This window comes from Solea senegalensis, linkage group LG4, assembly GCF_019176455.1.
Source record: "Solea senegalensis isolate Sse05_10M linkage group LG4, IFAPA_SoseM_1, whole genome shotgun sequence".
NCBI lineage: Eukaryota > Metazoa > Chordata > Actinopteri > Pleuronectiformes > Soleidae > Solea > Solea senegalensis.
The window spans coordinates 8290072-8307647 of NC_058024.1; the positions used below are offsets into that span (position 1 = coordinate 8290072).

Below are 17576 nucleotides of genomic sequence, written 5' to 3' on the forward strand. Positions count from 1 at the left end.
CAAAAAGTTAATTTATTGCTGCATCAACACATGCTCCTCCCTTCATGGAGGTATGGGTGGCTCTGAAATGATAACATACAGATACAATACATGCTGTATACAGGCCTAAAAATGTTGCAAATAAACCAACAAATACTAGATGAAACGAATATCATTCAATACATCTCTATCAATAACCTGGACAATTAAAGGCCTATGAGCAAACCAGGCATACAGTTAAATACTCTCATACTGCCATCGACTGGTAGTGAGGGTAAACATCACTAATCATCCGTCCATCCATCCATCCCCATCCATACACCATCCATCCATCTAATCGGCTATTATTTGTTTCTCTCCTCTCCTCTTTGCTTTTATTTTGAAGTGTTTGCTTTTACTTTTGGGTCACCTGAGTTCCTGTCCTTTACCAGTCAAAAAAGTAGTAAAAAAAAAACAAAATCGGACCGTTTATTTGAATTTGGTTTTCTCATTTCTCGTTTTTGTTTGTGTCGCATATGTTAATTATATATTTTCTTTCTAATTATTTCCCTTTATTTTATTATAATAAATATCATAATAAGCATGTATTAATTATGGGTTAAACAGGTCCATGGGCCCTTGGTCAGACAGGATATTTACTACTGATATCTGCAACATAATTTTTACTAACAAAACTACAGTTGCAGATATCTGAAAATTCGCCAAGGTTGATTTCAGACTGAAATCGAACTTGGAGAATAAATATTAAAAAGGCTTTTCAATGCCATGCACTGTCTATGTCACGTGTCGCACGAAATGGGACACCGCTGAGACCAAATTTTCATCATGTATTCCTCAACCAATCACAGCACAGAGTCGTCTGACGTCACGCTATCAAACCGGAAAACCGAAAGTAAACAAACCGGTTGAGAAGTAAGTAAGCTTCTCTGTGGCGAATTTATTATGAAGAACAAGCTAATTGTCTTTCTTATTTAACACAATACTATCTAATTTGACTGTGTGTCACACTTTTTTTCATCCAACTGTCTCCGTGGTCGACGACAGACTTCGTTTATGGGTGTTTTGTCAGCTAGCTACTAGCTAACATTAAAGGCTAACCTCGCAGCGTTCACTGTTTAGGGTTTAATTAGCGACAAATGCCTCTAGAGGGAGAGCAGCCTATTCCCCTGCTTCGCTCCCGGAACTCCCTAATTGAAGTCAATGCTGTGTTTTGTAACCGCACGAACCGTGTGGTGCGTCCATTATGGATAAACTACCGTGGGGAACCGCACCCGTACGATGATCTACAGCCAGGATCGGGACGGCGAATGACCACATACGTAGGTAAAGCATCTTTTCCAGTGACGAAGGTTTTAGAATCTAGGGCTGCGACTAACGGTTATTTTCATGATTAATCGAGCAATCGTTTGGTCCATAATATGTTGATAGGCGTTACTCAAACCCGGAAATGATGATGTTCACAAATGTCTTGTTTTGTCCACAAACCAAAAATGAATACGTTTTAATTATTGCTTTGTTGTATGGAGCAAAGAAACCAGCTGATATTCACATCTAAGAAGCTGAAAAATCAGAAAACGTATTTATTAAACATATCGATTATTGACCAATGAATCGATTATCAAAATTGTTGCTGAACAATTTAGTCAAGCCTATAACTGTCATCTTCATATCAGAGTTGAAATGGAAATTATTCCTAGGTCAACTAGGGCCAATGTGGTGTTAACAGTAGCTAGGTATCAGCAGTCATTTCACATTTGTAAAGAGTTACAGCACTTCATTTTAAATCTAATGTACGTAAAAGTCCCTGTATTGGCCATTTTCTTGGATAGAAGTGCTACAACAGCTGCAGAACAGCAGACAACCCAACAAAAACATTGTGTCACTATAACCAAGGTGTTTTGAACAGTAAACAGGATATAGTTATTTTATCTAGTAAGAGGAGTGGAAGGAGAAAAGAGAGAATGAAGAGAGTGAATTGGCTCAAGGCCTGTTGTCAACTAGCAGTCGGAGGCTTAAATGCAACACAAAAGCATTGTCAAGATTATTTGCAATATATCGTTACAGGGCTTTAAAAAATCAATGCCATGTCATATCATGAAATTTTGTGTATCACATGCATGTATAACATCCTAGCTAGGTGTGGGTCAAAATATTGATTTGGTCATATATTGTTGTCCTTCCTTGTGCAATTTGATAATTGATACATCAGGGCAAATATCGATATGTTAATGAACAAATGAAGGTGCACTAAAGTAATCAGTCTCTGGCAGCTTTACTCGCTGGTCATCGCTACTTGATGCTTCCTCGCGGTGGTGCAAGGAGAGCATACAGCAGAGAAAGCTACGTCAATAGATGCTCCATCCAAGTTCTATACATAGACATTTATGCATGTTGTTCTCTATGTTGTGAATAAATCCTGCACTTTTAAGTTTTCACAGACTTTTGTTTTCTTCAGTTAAGTTTTACCTGTTTTTTATTGAATGATATCTTTCAAAACTGATTTACTTGCATCTTCTTCCAGATCATCCTTGGATGTTCAGAGATGTAGAGAGTGATGAGCTCCTAAAAGTGAACACCAAAGACCTGTTCCTTCCTTTACCAGCAGAGGGCGGACATGCTACTTTTGCTCATGTCACTCTACCATGTAAGATGGGATTACACAGATTTCCACTCATTACAGTGCTGTGATTATTATCTAGGCTGATAGTTTAAAGGGACAAATGCATAAACGGAACAAAAAATTCTGCACAAAAGCAAACAGCATGGAGAACAACTCTTGTGGAAGTTAATATAGAAGAGAATCTCCAGGAATCTCTTTTAAAAACATGGCAACCTGATGTCAGTAATCCTTCTGTAACAATATTTAGATTTTCTATAGCTTTACTCGTTAGAATACAATGTTTAGCCATCAGATTAATTCAGAAGTTACAGTATTAATATTTTAGGTTAAATTACTGCTTTTTTACACGTTTGTAAATTTGTTATTTATGTTTTTGTATATAGCTCAAATAATCAGTGTGAATGAACTGGATCATTATGTGCACAAAACGCAGCGAGTCATGTGTCATAGTAACCTACAGTGTCTACAGTGCAGTATGAAAAATTATGAGGGTGTGAGACTATACTCGAAAGGGACTTAATTATTTATATTATTATCCCTGTCATATTTTTACGGAATAATTGTATTTGAATTACCGCTATCCATTGTTTTCCATTGTCCCCTTTACATTGGTATCACTTTACTTGTTATTTTGTCTAATCTTAACATATTGTAAACATGTATTCTCTTGTACAGTATACAGCCTCAAGGACTGTTCCCTTCAGGTCATTCGGCGTCTTGTGCGGCCAGAAGACTACAGAAGGTTGGAGATTGCGCGGTGTCTCCATGAAGAGCTGGAAGATCATCCCAGTATACAGAAAGATCTTCGTCGCATGAACCAGCGATTAGAGCAGCATCTGCTGGAGAGGATCCAAGGCCAGGAGGAATGAGACATGAAACTGAACAGTTATTAGAGATCAGGAGATCTATTTTGCACATCAGTAAGGCAAGAATAAAAAGAAAAAATATAAGAGTAGTTCTCAGATAAGACATCAGCTGTTGCCTTGACGATTTTAGAGATCTTATAATTGTTTCAAGTCTGACTTGGTTAGATCTGCTGTTCGCCACTTTCATTTACTGCTTTAAGCAAATATCACTCATCATGACTCATAAATCTGTAGCTTCTCCTTCAAAGGTCTGGTAGATATAAGAGTTTGTGACAGGTTGCGATGAGACTGCAGTTTGTACCAAACTGAGCGCTCCCCTGCTTACCCCCTTCCTCTCCCAGGGGTCGTCTCCACATACCACACAGGATGTTGTTATTTCTTGTTTTCTTAGTAAGCTTCTGCTTTAAAATGCAAATGCACACTCTGCTGTAGAAACATGTTGGCACAATATGCTGGCCTTTGTTCATGGTTCCCAACATGGATCCTTGAAATCCTTGAAAGTTTGAGAATTTGAAAAAACAACATTTCATAACCCTAACCCTAACCTTTGAAAGAAAATCACCTTAAATAGACAAAAATGCTTGAATTTTGTGCAATAAAGAAATCAAGTTGCTATTTAGTTAAATGTCTCCCGCCGCCGATGTGCCCTTGTTTATTACGACATCACCTACTGTTTCATGCGCCCTGCATTTCTGGATGTACGTAGACTAGGCCTACGCAGAACACACGTAGAGTCACAATTACTAGTCGTGTTGTGGACACTGTCCTCTCTCTCCACCAGTGACATGAGATTGCAGAATAGAGAGTGAGTAACGTTAAGCAAGAGAGAGTAAACAATGCAATGGGAAAATGGGAAATGCAAATTCCAAGATCTCTGTCTCACCAAAGAAAATTATTACAAAGACTTACTTCCCCAAATTCCCAAGGACAATCATATGTCCAGATGCAGAGTGTGCTGCAAATCATTAAAAGTTGAAGCCATGGACAAAGCGGCTTTTATAAGTTTCCCTCCCAACTTAGGCTGTGTCAGTGCATTCGGTCCTTGAATTTGAGTGAATTGGTCCTGGAACATTTAAAAAAAAAAAAAAAGATTATTCTAAGGCTAATAAAATCTAACAATTTTTTTTATTTTAAAGTGATTATACACAAACATAATCATGGGAAGTGTATTCAACTTCTACAGATAAACCCTTCGAAAAAGTTTTACACTGAACTAAATTAATGACGGCATATTCTCTTTGGATTAGCATTGTTTTTCCTCTAAAAAATGTTATCTGATGATTTCTATGTTTATTCCCACAAGCCCACTAAAGAAACTGGAAACATTTAACTTGAGATCTGTTACTCTCAACTTCATTTTGTCAAAGACATGCATGTTCTCATGCTACATGCAAAGATTTGCAACGGATGGAAATTATAACGATATTTGTGTCTTGGAATCAGTAGATATTTTTAAAGAAAACATGTACATTAAATGGGAATTCCAGAAACGCATATGCGATTAAATACCTCCACTCAACTAATCCTCCCACAGAGACATTTCCTGATTTGACTGCTATCTAGGACTGTGTCACTGTGGACGAACTGGGTTTGACTGACAGTCCCACTGTCATTACACATTTTTGTGTTTTTTGCATTTTAATATGCAGAAGTCTTATTGTCTTCCTCTCAAAAAACACCTTACTTTGTTATCCAGGCTATATTGCAGATCATTTCCTTTTGAGGGGAGAAAGTAAATACATTGCCAGGCTGTGAAACAGTGATCAAGGAGCTCATGTTTTTGTTTTGCCTCTTTAGAATTACATGTATTCTTCTGCAGAGCTTTCAGAAATCACAATTGAGCACCTTGCTACTGTGTCACAAATATGTTTTTAATGGGGTATAAATGAAAATATACATCTTAATGGTGGAAACATGTTAAAGAGTATTTTTGTGAATATGAACTATATGCAACAGTGAGCAAAATTATCTATCTGCTGGTCTGAAAACTGTTGTAAAATCATTTGTATGTTTTTGTGGAAATGTATTTCTATTTTACTATTATAGTGACTATGTAATTTTGTATCTCACTGTGTGGTCAACAATATTTGAAAGTGATCACTGATTCATTTTAGTAACATCCAATAAAGCAGCACATTTTTAAAAATGAGTATAATTATTTGTAATTATGCCATCATGGAGAAATCACCATAAAACTCAGTGTTACATTGAACTTTGTACAAGCAGATGAACTAGAGTGCTTCTCTCTCTCGTACACACACACATACATGCTCCAGTCTTCCAGGTGAAGTGATTAGTGAATGATGTAACTAATATTCAGGATCCTTGCATTGTTTCACAGCATGACAGAGAGTCACCCAGTGATGTACCCGCATCTCCATAAAGATCACTGGAGCAAAATGAAAATAATGGTTAGAAGAGTCAGAGTTACCAAGTCATTACTGACAGTTAACAGAACAACAGCAAAGTGATACTCTTGTGATGATATGCACAGTTATTCTCACCTAGGTACCGGATTATCTTGCATCACTCCCTGTTGCCCTATAAGGACACAGGTTTGTGCTTAACAAATAAAGTTGGATTGGATATTCTTTTATCATGTGTCCTTTAGGTTATGAATCACATCAAAGTGCTGAAAAGCCACCTGCCAGTGTCCTGTTAGCTCCTCTGACTCGGGATAAAACTGCTGTCACTGTTCATATTCCCTCCTCGGTGCAAATCTACAGTAGGTCCCACATTAACAAGTTTTTACTTTTTGCTTCCTTTCTGGTTCACTATTAATTTGTTATATTCATTGTAGTTTTGCGATCGCTGACTCGGGATATAATACATAGAACACCCGTAAATGGAGTGCACTACCTGCTCTCTGACATTTTAGAAAAAAAAGATCTGAAACCCCCTAAATTACTCTTTCATATAACTTTAATCTATTTGAATGCCATATTTTGGGTCTTTTTGGGTCATATTTGGGTTGTCCTATTTGTAAAATAATGATTAAAAGAAATCTAATTTAATATATGGCTATGTTGATATTGCTTTAACTCCTGTATTGTCTCTCTCTGTTTGTAACTTGATATCATAGTAGGTGTGGGTCACCTTTCAATGATTGCTTGAGTATAAATGTACAGGTATGTTTGTATGTAGGTTCACCTGCAGGCTTCCAACAAAACGAAAAGTCTCCTCAAAACATGTCAGAGTACAGGAATGTGTTCAATGACCGTACCAGGATGGGGTTCTGCTAGTGGGTCGTAGAGAAGAAGTGCTCAAATTGTCAGTGGTCCAGAAAAAATGTTACCTTCACATTAAAATAAGTACTTACAGTACATGTATTGGTGAATATGTGACATTCAAGTGCACATGGGTAAGAGGAATGAGATCTATACTATCTTTCTTTTGATAGTGATTATAATTATTGTATAATCATGTCTGATTTTGAAAAATTGTTGTGAGCAACAGGACATACCTTTTGAGTTTTATAGTGTAAATATGCTTACTTTGAGTTTGAATGTCATAATCAATATCTGCTTCACCGATACACCTGATCATCACCTTCTATATTCTGTTCAAGGAATTTCAGCACTTAATATTTATGAGTCAGTCATCAGTCATCATCTAACCGCTTTATCCTCCACCAGAGGGTCGCGGGGGGTGCTGTGCCAATCTCAGCTACATCGGCGATAGGCAGGGTACACCCTGGACAGTTTGCCAGTCCATCGCAGGGCCACACACAGATAGAGACAAACAACCATTCACTCTCACACTCACTCCTACGGTCAATTTAGAGTGTCCAATTTACCTAATCCCCACATTGCATGTTTTTGGACTGTGGGAGGAAGCCGGAGAACCCGGAGAGAACCCACACACACACGGGGAGAACATGCAAACTCCATGCAGAAAGGCCTTTGTTCCAACCGGGATTCGAACCCGGGTCTTCTCACTGCAAGGCGAGAGTGCTAACCACTAAACCACCGTGTAACCCTAATATTTATGAGTATAAAATATAATTTTAGAGAGACTTATTTTCAGTCCCTTATAATACTAATGCATTTTTTCTCCCCACTTTGCAGTTAAGAAATACAGCCTTGGTGCCTTCAAAGCCTCTCTGGGATTACTGAGTCTGACAAAAGTCACTAAGATTCATTTAACCCTGCATGGAAATGTGTGTAGACTCTCATTCATCCAGGTTAAAGTAATCTAAAACTCACTGAATCGGTAGCAAGTGGACTTTTAGATTTTTTTTGAGGATCTTTGATCCCCCAGTGGCACTGGCTCAGTTCTCCTTTTTAAATCGTTTACTGGTTTTACACAGATACAATTCATAGTGGTAACTTATTTAATGTGAGTGTGAGGAGACACATCTAGCTCCCAACTGCCTACATCCAGATGCCTGTCCTGATGCAACACCTAAATGAGCAGCTGCAATCAGCCACAGCTGTTAACAGCAGATCTCCAGACAGTCTGTATATAGTGAATCATGCGATATAAAAGATTTTTGGATTGTATCGGATTTGACATTTTTATCTGTCCAATATCTGGTCCAGTAAATTACTATATTGATTCCCATCCCTAATTCAGACAGGATTATATTCTGTAATATAAATGGATGCTGGGCAAAGTGCACACCTGAATGATTATTGTAAAATACACAAGTATAAAAGTCAGAGACAGTCAGAGAAAAGTGCTAGGCCATGCACTTCCCTCTTTTCTTGTTAAAGAGAAACATAATCCAGGAACATGGTGATCTTGTACAAAAGCCACAAAGTCTCCTGGGTAAATATCCTCAATTTACTGGCAAAATGGATCACAGGAAAATTTTGTAAACCACATTTATCTATTTATACCATCTGCAACTCAGATGGTATGGTGGCTTTCTCCACATGTGCTCCAGCTGACTGTGTAGCAGCTATGGATATAAACCAACAAAGATTGCTTCAGTAAAATAGGTTTAAATTAATATCCAGAGAATGGCCTCATATTTCATCATTGACTTGTGCTAGCAAGTAGTAAAATAGGAATAGCAACTCCTTATCTGTCCATTTTAAACTACTGCTTTCTTGACTGCCCTCCCCCCATTACCATGGCAACCACATGCTTTGTAACCCATATGTACATAATCCTCGATTCAGGGTCGTATTACAAAGGTCACATTCAATATAATTTCCACTCATCCTTCACTACAAACAATTTTTTTCACCAATATCTTTCATCACATGAAGTGAATTTTCGATTTTACATTATCATCATGTAAATGTGATACTTCCAATAAAATGTTTCTTATATGCAGGATTTTAAAGCATACAGCCCCTTCTTATTTTCCTTATCCTCGACAACTTCTCATCCATGAGATGTCTTAAGGAAATCTATATTCAAAAGTCCATATTCAGTTGATTTAGTGACTTTTGGATAACTTTTTTTTTAAATGACTGAACATTTTCACTCTGTGTCCTGAAGTTATTATAATAAAGGATATACAGTATAACAGAGCCATAGCTATACAATTGGTAGATATACTCTCTGACCCACCACTTTGACCTGAAATGGCATTTTCCCACAGTAATTAACACAGTTTGATTTTAATATAAGAAGTTGACATTATATGTGCACAGGAATCATTTTATTATTCGTTTCCTTTCAGGGGAAAGTTGTTTCTTTTAATGTTGGTGTTGCAGAATTGTCCACATCACAGACTGTGCAGTCCATTTAAATACATATGGGCCAGTTCTATACCAGTTCAATAAAGCAGCAATGTTTAATTTGGATTAAGATCTGGATTTGTGAATCCTTTTTTCTACACTCCAGGTTTATGTAATCCATTTAAAGCAGCATTGGGTTGGATCACACTGGTTCAGACACAACCAAACCAAGAAAACCAAGTTCTGATAACTCAGGATGTAACATAATGAAGGTTTACTAAATGTACTCAAATTAGATGTTAAAAACCAAAAGGTCAGCGTTTCCTATGTTGCGGTTCAACATCAACTCAGAGTTTAGGGTTACTCTCTGGATTTGTTAAACCTGTTGTTTGTAATGTACAATCATAATGTTTAAACAAACAAATATATGAGCTCAGATTAATGTGAGAGGATGATAGACGTATTGAAAGCAGTTATTTCGAGGTTTTAAGTCATTATGCAGGTACAATGAGGTCACATACAACTAACTCTTTACAGTGGAGCTTAGAAATAAAAATACATCTTTCCAAATGACTGAGAGTATAAGAGAGCACCAGTGTCGATTTTCACTCATATATTGAACACATTTTATATAAAACGTCCAATTAAATTTCACACGTTTATGATTTAGAATGTGTAAAAATCTACTCTTCTTCTCGACTCTTGCTGAACATGCACACGCAGACAATGCGCAACATCGCCACCTGCCGTTGCTGTTACCGTTCAATTAGCTACGCACAGGATTGACTCAGGGTTAGCTGTTTGAACACGTAGGCAAGGCGAACAGCACTGTATGTTTAACTGTAGAAACTGTATGTTTATTAGCAGGAAACGAGTGACGTTCACGGGCGAAGTCGTCCAATTAAGTAACACTTTGTGCGACCAACTCGCGCTTTAGGACATTTCTGCGGCACCTGAAACGGTAACGAAACTACTCTTCATCATTAGTTGTATTAATTTGGAGAAACGTAAGATAAATGTGTCTAAAGTGTCTTTTAAAATCACTAATATGCAGTCTCATCTCGGCTAGCTTCAATATTTACTGGCGGTTCAATTAAAAAAACGAATGTTAGCAGTTCATTGGCTAATGTGGATGTGCTATGCTAACGACCTTGTGGCTAACCACCACACCCCTGCCCGTGTTTCTTCCCGTTTTCTACGTCCAGTGTACTTTTTAAAAACTAATGGTTATCACAACACTATGAATATACTTAGTTAAACAACTTGATTTTAGATTTGAATATCATTTTTGTACTTGAACAAGAGTAATAAGTAAAAGTGTAAAATTAAATAAATAAATAAAAGTATTAAGAACATTTAAGTGGTAAAAATCTGGTGATAAGATGCATATTCCATTATGATGGAATACCATAAGCAAGGCAATATACAGTATATAGTAGTTTTAAATCACAATTAATATTTTTTTTTTAATTGAATTAATTAAATTAAATAATAAAATAACATTTACTGATACACCAAAATTGAAAATAAACTGTGTACGTGTTTTTTAAACTTTACTCTGTATTCAATGCCAATTATGTAAAGTGTCTTGTTAGGTGCTTCAAATATAATGTGTTATTATTAAAGCTCTGTTTCAATATTCACTGCATAATAGTTAAACGTGATGAATTTTACTGATTGGAGTTGATTGTTTTGTTTCAAATTGCAATTTTGGCCTTGTAGAAGAATACAACTGTCTTCAATTTCTTGAATGTGCACTGGCTGATTACTTTTTAAAATGGTTTTAATATTTTTTGTTCTCAGAATCTTTATAAATGTCAAAGAACTTATTTTGTGAATGCTGCATTTTTAGCTTAAGTTTTGTAACAATGATGCTTTTATAGATGTCTCATTCAATCTTTTTCAGTTTAAACGTTATCAAGTTCTTAAACATGGCCAGCAGCAAAAAGAAGATGTCGTTGAAGTGGCTACGAAGTGTTGTCACCTCACCCACACATCTTCAGATGAGTAAGGCAGGTGCAGACACACCCTCACGCTCGAGTACATCGCCAGATGAAGATTCGGACACTTCACTCCTCAATGACTCTCAAGGACCCGAGGGCTTTGGAGCACTAACTCTGGACACACCTAAGAGAAAAGCAGAGGTTCTTGGCAAATACTTGCCCTCTACAGGCACAGTTAAGCTGAGGAAGCTTTCCAGAAGAAATAATGAGCTATTCAGAACTTCAAAGGTAAATCTATACTGAAAAGCTGACTCTTGTCTATTGTCTTAAACAAGTGCAACTTTTTCTCTCTCAACTCGACCTTTACTTTGTTCAGAGTCATCAATGGACTTTTGCATTTGATGACTTTGACTCCTGACAGACATACAGATGTCGCTTGAATTAATGTACGTGTGTCTTGTGCAATGCATTCAGTTATTGTAACCACTTGATCCCTTCTGTTCCCCCATGAATATCAGGAAACGCCAATAGACGACTCACCCAAGCATCTGGAATCTACAGAGAGTCAGCAAACATCACCACCTCAATCTCATTCATTCATCCTCAAAAAGAAAGAGAGGACACCTGAAGAAGGATCAAAGGCTATTTACAGGATGGCAGTGATTGCTGCACTTGGTGGTACAGTCCCCAGGAATGACACCGACAGCCTGTCTTTGCCACTTTTATCTTCACCTGTCAAGACCGAAGACAGACCTGTCATGAATAATGACTGCTCCCCAATCAAAACTGAACATAAATCCAAAGATCTCGGAACTATCCAGGAAGATGAAAAGTCCCCCCTTCAGTTCTGTAAGGATACAGAAACACCTGGTAACAGCTCTGATCCACAAACATGTGGTTGGGTAAGTTAAGAAACATCATATAGTTTACATTTTAGAGGAGATGTCCAATAATTTGGAAGTTTCTAAATATTTGACTTTCTACTTTTGTATTTGTAGAAAGTTTTTCAGTAAATGTTTTGAAATGAAAAACCTGGACTTTGTTATATTTTTGGGCTCTATAGCTTAAATAGCCCTTTTTCGACACAATAACCACAAGTGTAACTGATCAATGTTGTGGCCTGTAAATGTGGAGCAGCATATACAGATTTAGAGCAATGTGTTTTGAAATGGCTTTGGCATCCGCACAGGTGTGTAATTAACAACTTGTTCATCTAAAATATGTAAAACAACCATATTGGACTGATATTGATATCAGCAGACACTCAAGGTTGTAATATTTGTATTAGCCATCCTTTAAAACTGTAGTGGTCGGAGCCAGTTCAACTATAGTATAGTTATCCATGCACTACATTAGTTTTGCATGTAATTATTATTCTAATGTGTTTTTGTTTTTTCAGCGCATTCTGCGAAAAGGAGAGAATTCACTCAGGAGATATGTTTCTCAGGACACTTTGTTTGTTGAGACAACCTCTCAGGTTGGGTCTTTTGATCAAGGAAATGATGACTCATCCCTCCCGAGTCCATCATTGAGTATCAAGAGATGTACTACTTCCTCTTCCAACATTCTGGCTACTAATGGATCCAATGCTTCCATCCATGTACCTGTTGAAGACCTGGAGATGCCTTTCATGCCTCCACAGAGCACAGTTTCTGTCTCACCCAAGCAGCCCCAAACGCCATACACTGACCCTCCAGAGGCAGCTGGGGTTGAGACTAAAAACAGCAGCTCCTCATACTCTAGGTTCTGTTCATTGGATCAATTTGCACTGCCAATCAACTCACACAGACAAGTATCAAACCCTAAATCAACATCTACACGCAGGCAGTCAGATGTTGGCTTTAACATCCACCACCCTCCCTACACTTTTACTCGTGGCACTCCAAAGAGGAGATTTTCCCTGGGGGCAGAGCATACAAAGACCAATGACCCATACCTGAACACTGGTGTTGGTTTCATAGACACACACTGCCACATAGACATGCTGTATGGAAAACTTCGCTTCCGAGGGACATTCGGCAGTTTTCGAAGGCTGTATAAGAGCAGCTTTCCCTCTGAGTTTGAGGGCTGTATTACCAACTTCTGCAATCCAGGGGTCATGGTGAAACAGGACCTGTGGGAAGGTTTACTGACTGAAGACATGGTATGGGGAGCATTTGGGTGCCACCCCCACTTTGCCAAGGAGTACTCGAGTGCTCATGAAGGCAACATACTGAAGGCCATGCGGCACCCAAAAGCTGTAGCATTTGGTGAAATGGGTCTGGATTACTCACATAAAAACTCAACAAATGTTTCCACACAAAAAGAGGTATGTACTTATTTGATATGGTCAAAATTAAAGCTGCAGTTTTTAACATTTAGATATAAACAAATGTCTATTACATTCAAACCATTGTCAAATGACTTCACACAATGCTGATTAAGCCTGTTATCGCTGCAGCACTTTCTACAGCTGAAACTACTTAACAATCCTAAAAACGTGGGTTAATCTCCAACAACTACAGGAGTCTGGTGTAAAGTCTAGTCTAGTCTAGTCACTCGTGTGTGTGTCGCATATAAAACAAAGTCACCCCAGTTTCGCTCAGCCGTGCAGTGATGACTAGTTAAGTAGGTATTTTTTTGTAGTGGAGATGCACAGTTTGTCTTGACCTTCATATGCATATACTATCCCGTTGCTATTGTCTGACCTGCACTCCATTGTGTTGAATGCAGTAATAATGTAAAATAGTAATAAATGTTGTGGCATCTGTTGTGTTTCTCTGCTTCTCTGAGAAGGTGTTTGAGCGTCAGCTGCGTCTGGCTGTGGCCATGCAGAAACCTCTGGTGATTCACTGTAGGGACGCGGACGATGACCTATTGGCTATCATGAAGAAGTGTGTTCCCTGGGATTACAAAATTCACAGGTGTGTGTGTGTTTGTGGGAAAATAATTTTACTTGCTTTCTTAGTTAACATGAAGAAATGCTGAGGATGCTTCTATTTTGCTCAGTTCAAATGCATAATAATCCCTATGAATTTCAGAAAATCACATTTTGTTTTAGTTATCATATTGGTATTTTTTGCAGCATATTACATATTTTTATCAATCTGCAAATTTTCTGTCTTGTTTACTTGTACGGGTTCCAGACACTGCTTCACAAACAGTTATCCAGTGATTGAGCCCTTCCTGACGGAGTTCCCCAACATGTATGTTGGCTTCACAGCCTTGATCACGTACTCCAGTGCCAAAGAAGCCCGAGATGCTGTCCGCCAGATCCCTCTTAAGCGCATTGTGGTGGAGACAGATGCACCTTATTTCCTGCCAAGACAGGTACATTTCAATAATTGAGTAATTGTAATTGAAACCAAACTTAACAGAAAATCTTCTTCAGCATGGCTTGACACACAACATAACTAAAATCATGCAGCACAGACTCTGTGGGACGCATAGTGTGAATATTTCTGAATATAAGTTTTAAGTATTATACATTAAAGAGAATTTGAAATGAGGATAATAGGCTTGAATATGTGCAATGTGATACTGTACATCGAAATTCAATTATAAGAACTAGGAAGAAAATGACCTCTAAGGGAGCATCTAGTGATGAGCTAGTGCTCAGTCATTCTACTTAACGAAGAAAAGAAATACCTGGGTATAGCCTATAGTGAAGAAAAGAGGAGCGCTGGCTTGGCTCAGGAGCTTGAACTTTACATAAATCTACTGCTTTGGGACAGACTAAAGAAGGGAAGGTCCTGTTTGTTTGTAAACACTCCCAGTTGTGTACATTTAAAGGCCACATAGACCAATTAACGCTGCCTTTGTGTGTGTATCTGCGTCATTACCTCGTTTATGAAACCCTAAAGTTTCAGAACAAACAGTTCAGCCACTCCTGAGAAAATAGGGTTTTATTGTTTTCCTGGTCTCTGCGAAGCGGATCGGCACTTCCGTAATTTGATGTCGTCATCAGATATCCTCACCACTCCTCTCACCACCGTAGCGCCTCCTGGTGTGGGCACTAGTCCGGGCATATCCGGTTGCGTACATTCAACCGCAGAAGAAGAAGAACTACTCTCGTTGTAGCTGCTGAGATGCAGAGCATCCACCGTGCCAGAGGGGGAGCTGTGTATCTGAGAGCGGGCCTACCAATGACGTCACTTCCAGGTACCTGGCCAATCACAGGACAGTGGGAAAGCTCTCGTTGGCTGGCCAATCACAACACAGTCCACGTTCTGGGGGTGCGATTTTGGTCTGAAACAGCGCGGCTGACGAGAGCGTCAGTGAGGAGATATATTGATCAGCTCGTTTGCAGCGATTAGGAGGATTTTAACCATGAAAACAAGTTTATATATGTAAGTAGACCTCCATAACTAACATATGTGTGATACAAGCATTCGATGTCACCTTTAATTATGGGAATATTTTTCCGACAAAACGGCCGACAATCGACACATGCTCACCTCGACAAAAAAAGAAGAGAGTTGTCAGGGACGGGGGCATGTGGGATTTTTATGTGTATTTGTATATTGCATTGCATTTTGTCTTTCAAGTTGTTGCATTGTGTATTCAAATAAACATCATAAAGTGCAACACAAATGAAGATGGCGTCTCACCCAGTCAAGATCCTGCACTCTGGTGGACGCTCAGGTTCAAACACCTTAGCTGTCTAGCGAAAGCCTACCTCTGCATCCCTGCCACATCCGTGCCAGTGGAGAAAGTTTTCTCTGCCATGGGATTAATAGTGAATAGACTCCGCACTTGCCTTCTTCCCAAACACGGGGCCATGCTTGTGTTCTTGAACAAAAACTAGGCTGAAATGATAAGATAAGTTCACCAAAAAAACAATATTTGGATGAATTGCAGGTAGGTCGTGGTTGAAATAAATAAATAATACCTTGTTTAACATATTGACTAGATCTGAAATGTGAACATTCTCAAAACATTATTTTTCATCAGGCAGAAATTAGTTGACTTGGATGATCTGTGCAGATGCTGTGTTCCATATGTTTAGCAGACTGCTACTACAATGAGTGATGATCGGGTGTGGGTATTAATTGTTGAAATAAACATTGCTTCTGGGGGATGGCGGGTGGATTATTGATATTTAGCAGCGGGTGTGGATGACATTACAGCTCTACTTTTTAAGAAGGATGTTGAATTAATTTGCCAAAGTCTCTCATTTTTATTATCACTGCTTTGATGGTCAATATTGGACATTACAGCCATGTTTTTGAGCCTAAAATGAAGTAGTACAGTGTTGAATATTTTCTACAGGTTGCTGCTGTTATTAAAAAGAGGCAGACAATTCGACAAAAATTTGACACGTGGCCTTCGACAATCGACTCTCAAAATGCTGTGTCGTTCCCATCCCTAATTCAAAGCTGTGTCTCACTCTTAACAGGTGAGTAAAACCGTCTGCAAGTTCTCACATCCTGGATTGGGCATCCACACTGTGCAGGAGCTGAGCCTGTTGAAGGGAGAAGACGTGCCCACAGTCCTAGCCACTCTCCGACAGAACACCACACAACTCTACGGAGTCTGATCCTCACAGATGGTGAGAAAGTAAATCAGCTGCTTTGTGATGCGTAAACTTTTTATGCGTCTTTTTGTTTTAGAATAATGAAATTCTCCATATGTTGAGATGTTAGAGAATGGAGGAGCTGTCTTGGTTGGAAAGAACCACAAAAATAAGCAAACTGATCTTTCACCTAACAGAAGGCAAAAAAAACAGTGAAAATGTGTGACATAGTATTATAATTATTCATTGTTTTATTATATTCTGACATTGTTCTTATTTGCAAATAATTTCCAAGATGTTTTTGTTCTTGCTGTGTTACTTTGCCGTGTTGACGTATTGTATGTTTGCTGTATCTTCACACTGTAATTTCATTTGATTGGATACAACATAAGACATAATAAAGGCCTTTACTCCTGCCTGTTTATTCATTATGACTTATTTATTCACTCAATAATACTAGTGCTGATGAAAGAACATAAAAAAAATGTACAATTTAGTGTCTAGCATAATGAAATAAACATGCCCTGAGCAAAGCTGACACTTGGAGAGAGGAAGAGGCTGTGTCCATTAATTTAATGCCTTGAGTGCTTTTTATTTGCAATATGATTTCGGTCGGAGGATGCCATCCGTGGATATACTTGTGCTAGATGAATAAATGGCTTTGGAATATTAATTTTAACAAGAGGGACGCTTTAAAATGCATTTCTCCTTTTGAAGGGTTGGAAATGGAAGCCTCTTTGCCAGGAGGTCTAGATCCTGTCCTGAACTACCGAACACACCATGTTAATGGTTTGAACAGGAAGTTTGTAATTCAATGTTCACCACAGGAACAGAACAATATTATATATATTAGTTTGCAATTGAAAATGGTCAGCTGATTAGGTTTAGAGGTCAGTTAGGGATTTCTTTTTAAAGAGAACTTTCTTTGAAGTGATAACATTTTCAACCTTGCTGTATCATTTTTATGTTTCAAGGATACCTGGTCCTCATTCTCCCTCCCAACTCCTTCATTTCACCTATAATCTTGACCCGTTAGTCTTT

General features: G+C 38.3%; 2 protein-coding genes across 2 annotated transcripts; both read left to right on the top strand.

The window, feature by feature from the left end:
* The first annotated feature begins 827 nt into the window (after positions 1-827).
* vhl (von Hippel-Lindau tumor suppressor) lies at positions 828-5611 on the top strand. Its single transcript, XM_044025037.1, has 3 exons — positions 828-1302; positions 2501-2623; positions 3275-5611. The coding sequence occupies exons 1-3, from the start codon at positions 1116-1118 to the stop codon at positions 3466-3468; spliced, it is 504 nt and encodes a 167-aa protein (XP_043880972.1). The 5' UTR covers positions 828-1115; the 3' UTR covers positions 3469-5611.
* A 4404-nt stretch (positions 5612-10015) lies between these two features.
* tatdn2 (TatD DNase domain containing 2) lies at positions 10016-16932 on the top strand. The gene is made up of 7 exons (XM_044024713.1): positions 10016-10059; positions 11005-11329; positions 11560-11943; positions 12441-13349; positions 13817-13944; positions 14167-14350; positions 16419-16932. Exons 2-7 carry the CDS (start codon positions 11030-11032, stop codon positions 16557-16559), a joined length of 2046 nt encoding a protein of 681 aa, XP_043880648.1. The 5' UTR covers positions 10016-10059; positions 11005-11029; the 3' UTR covers positions 16560-16932.
* The last annotated feature ends 644 nt before the right edge of the window (positions 16933-17576 follow it).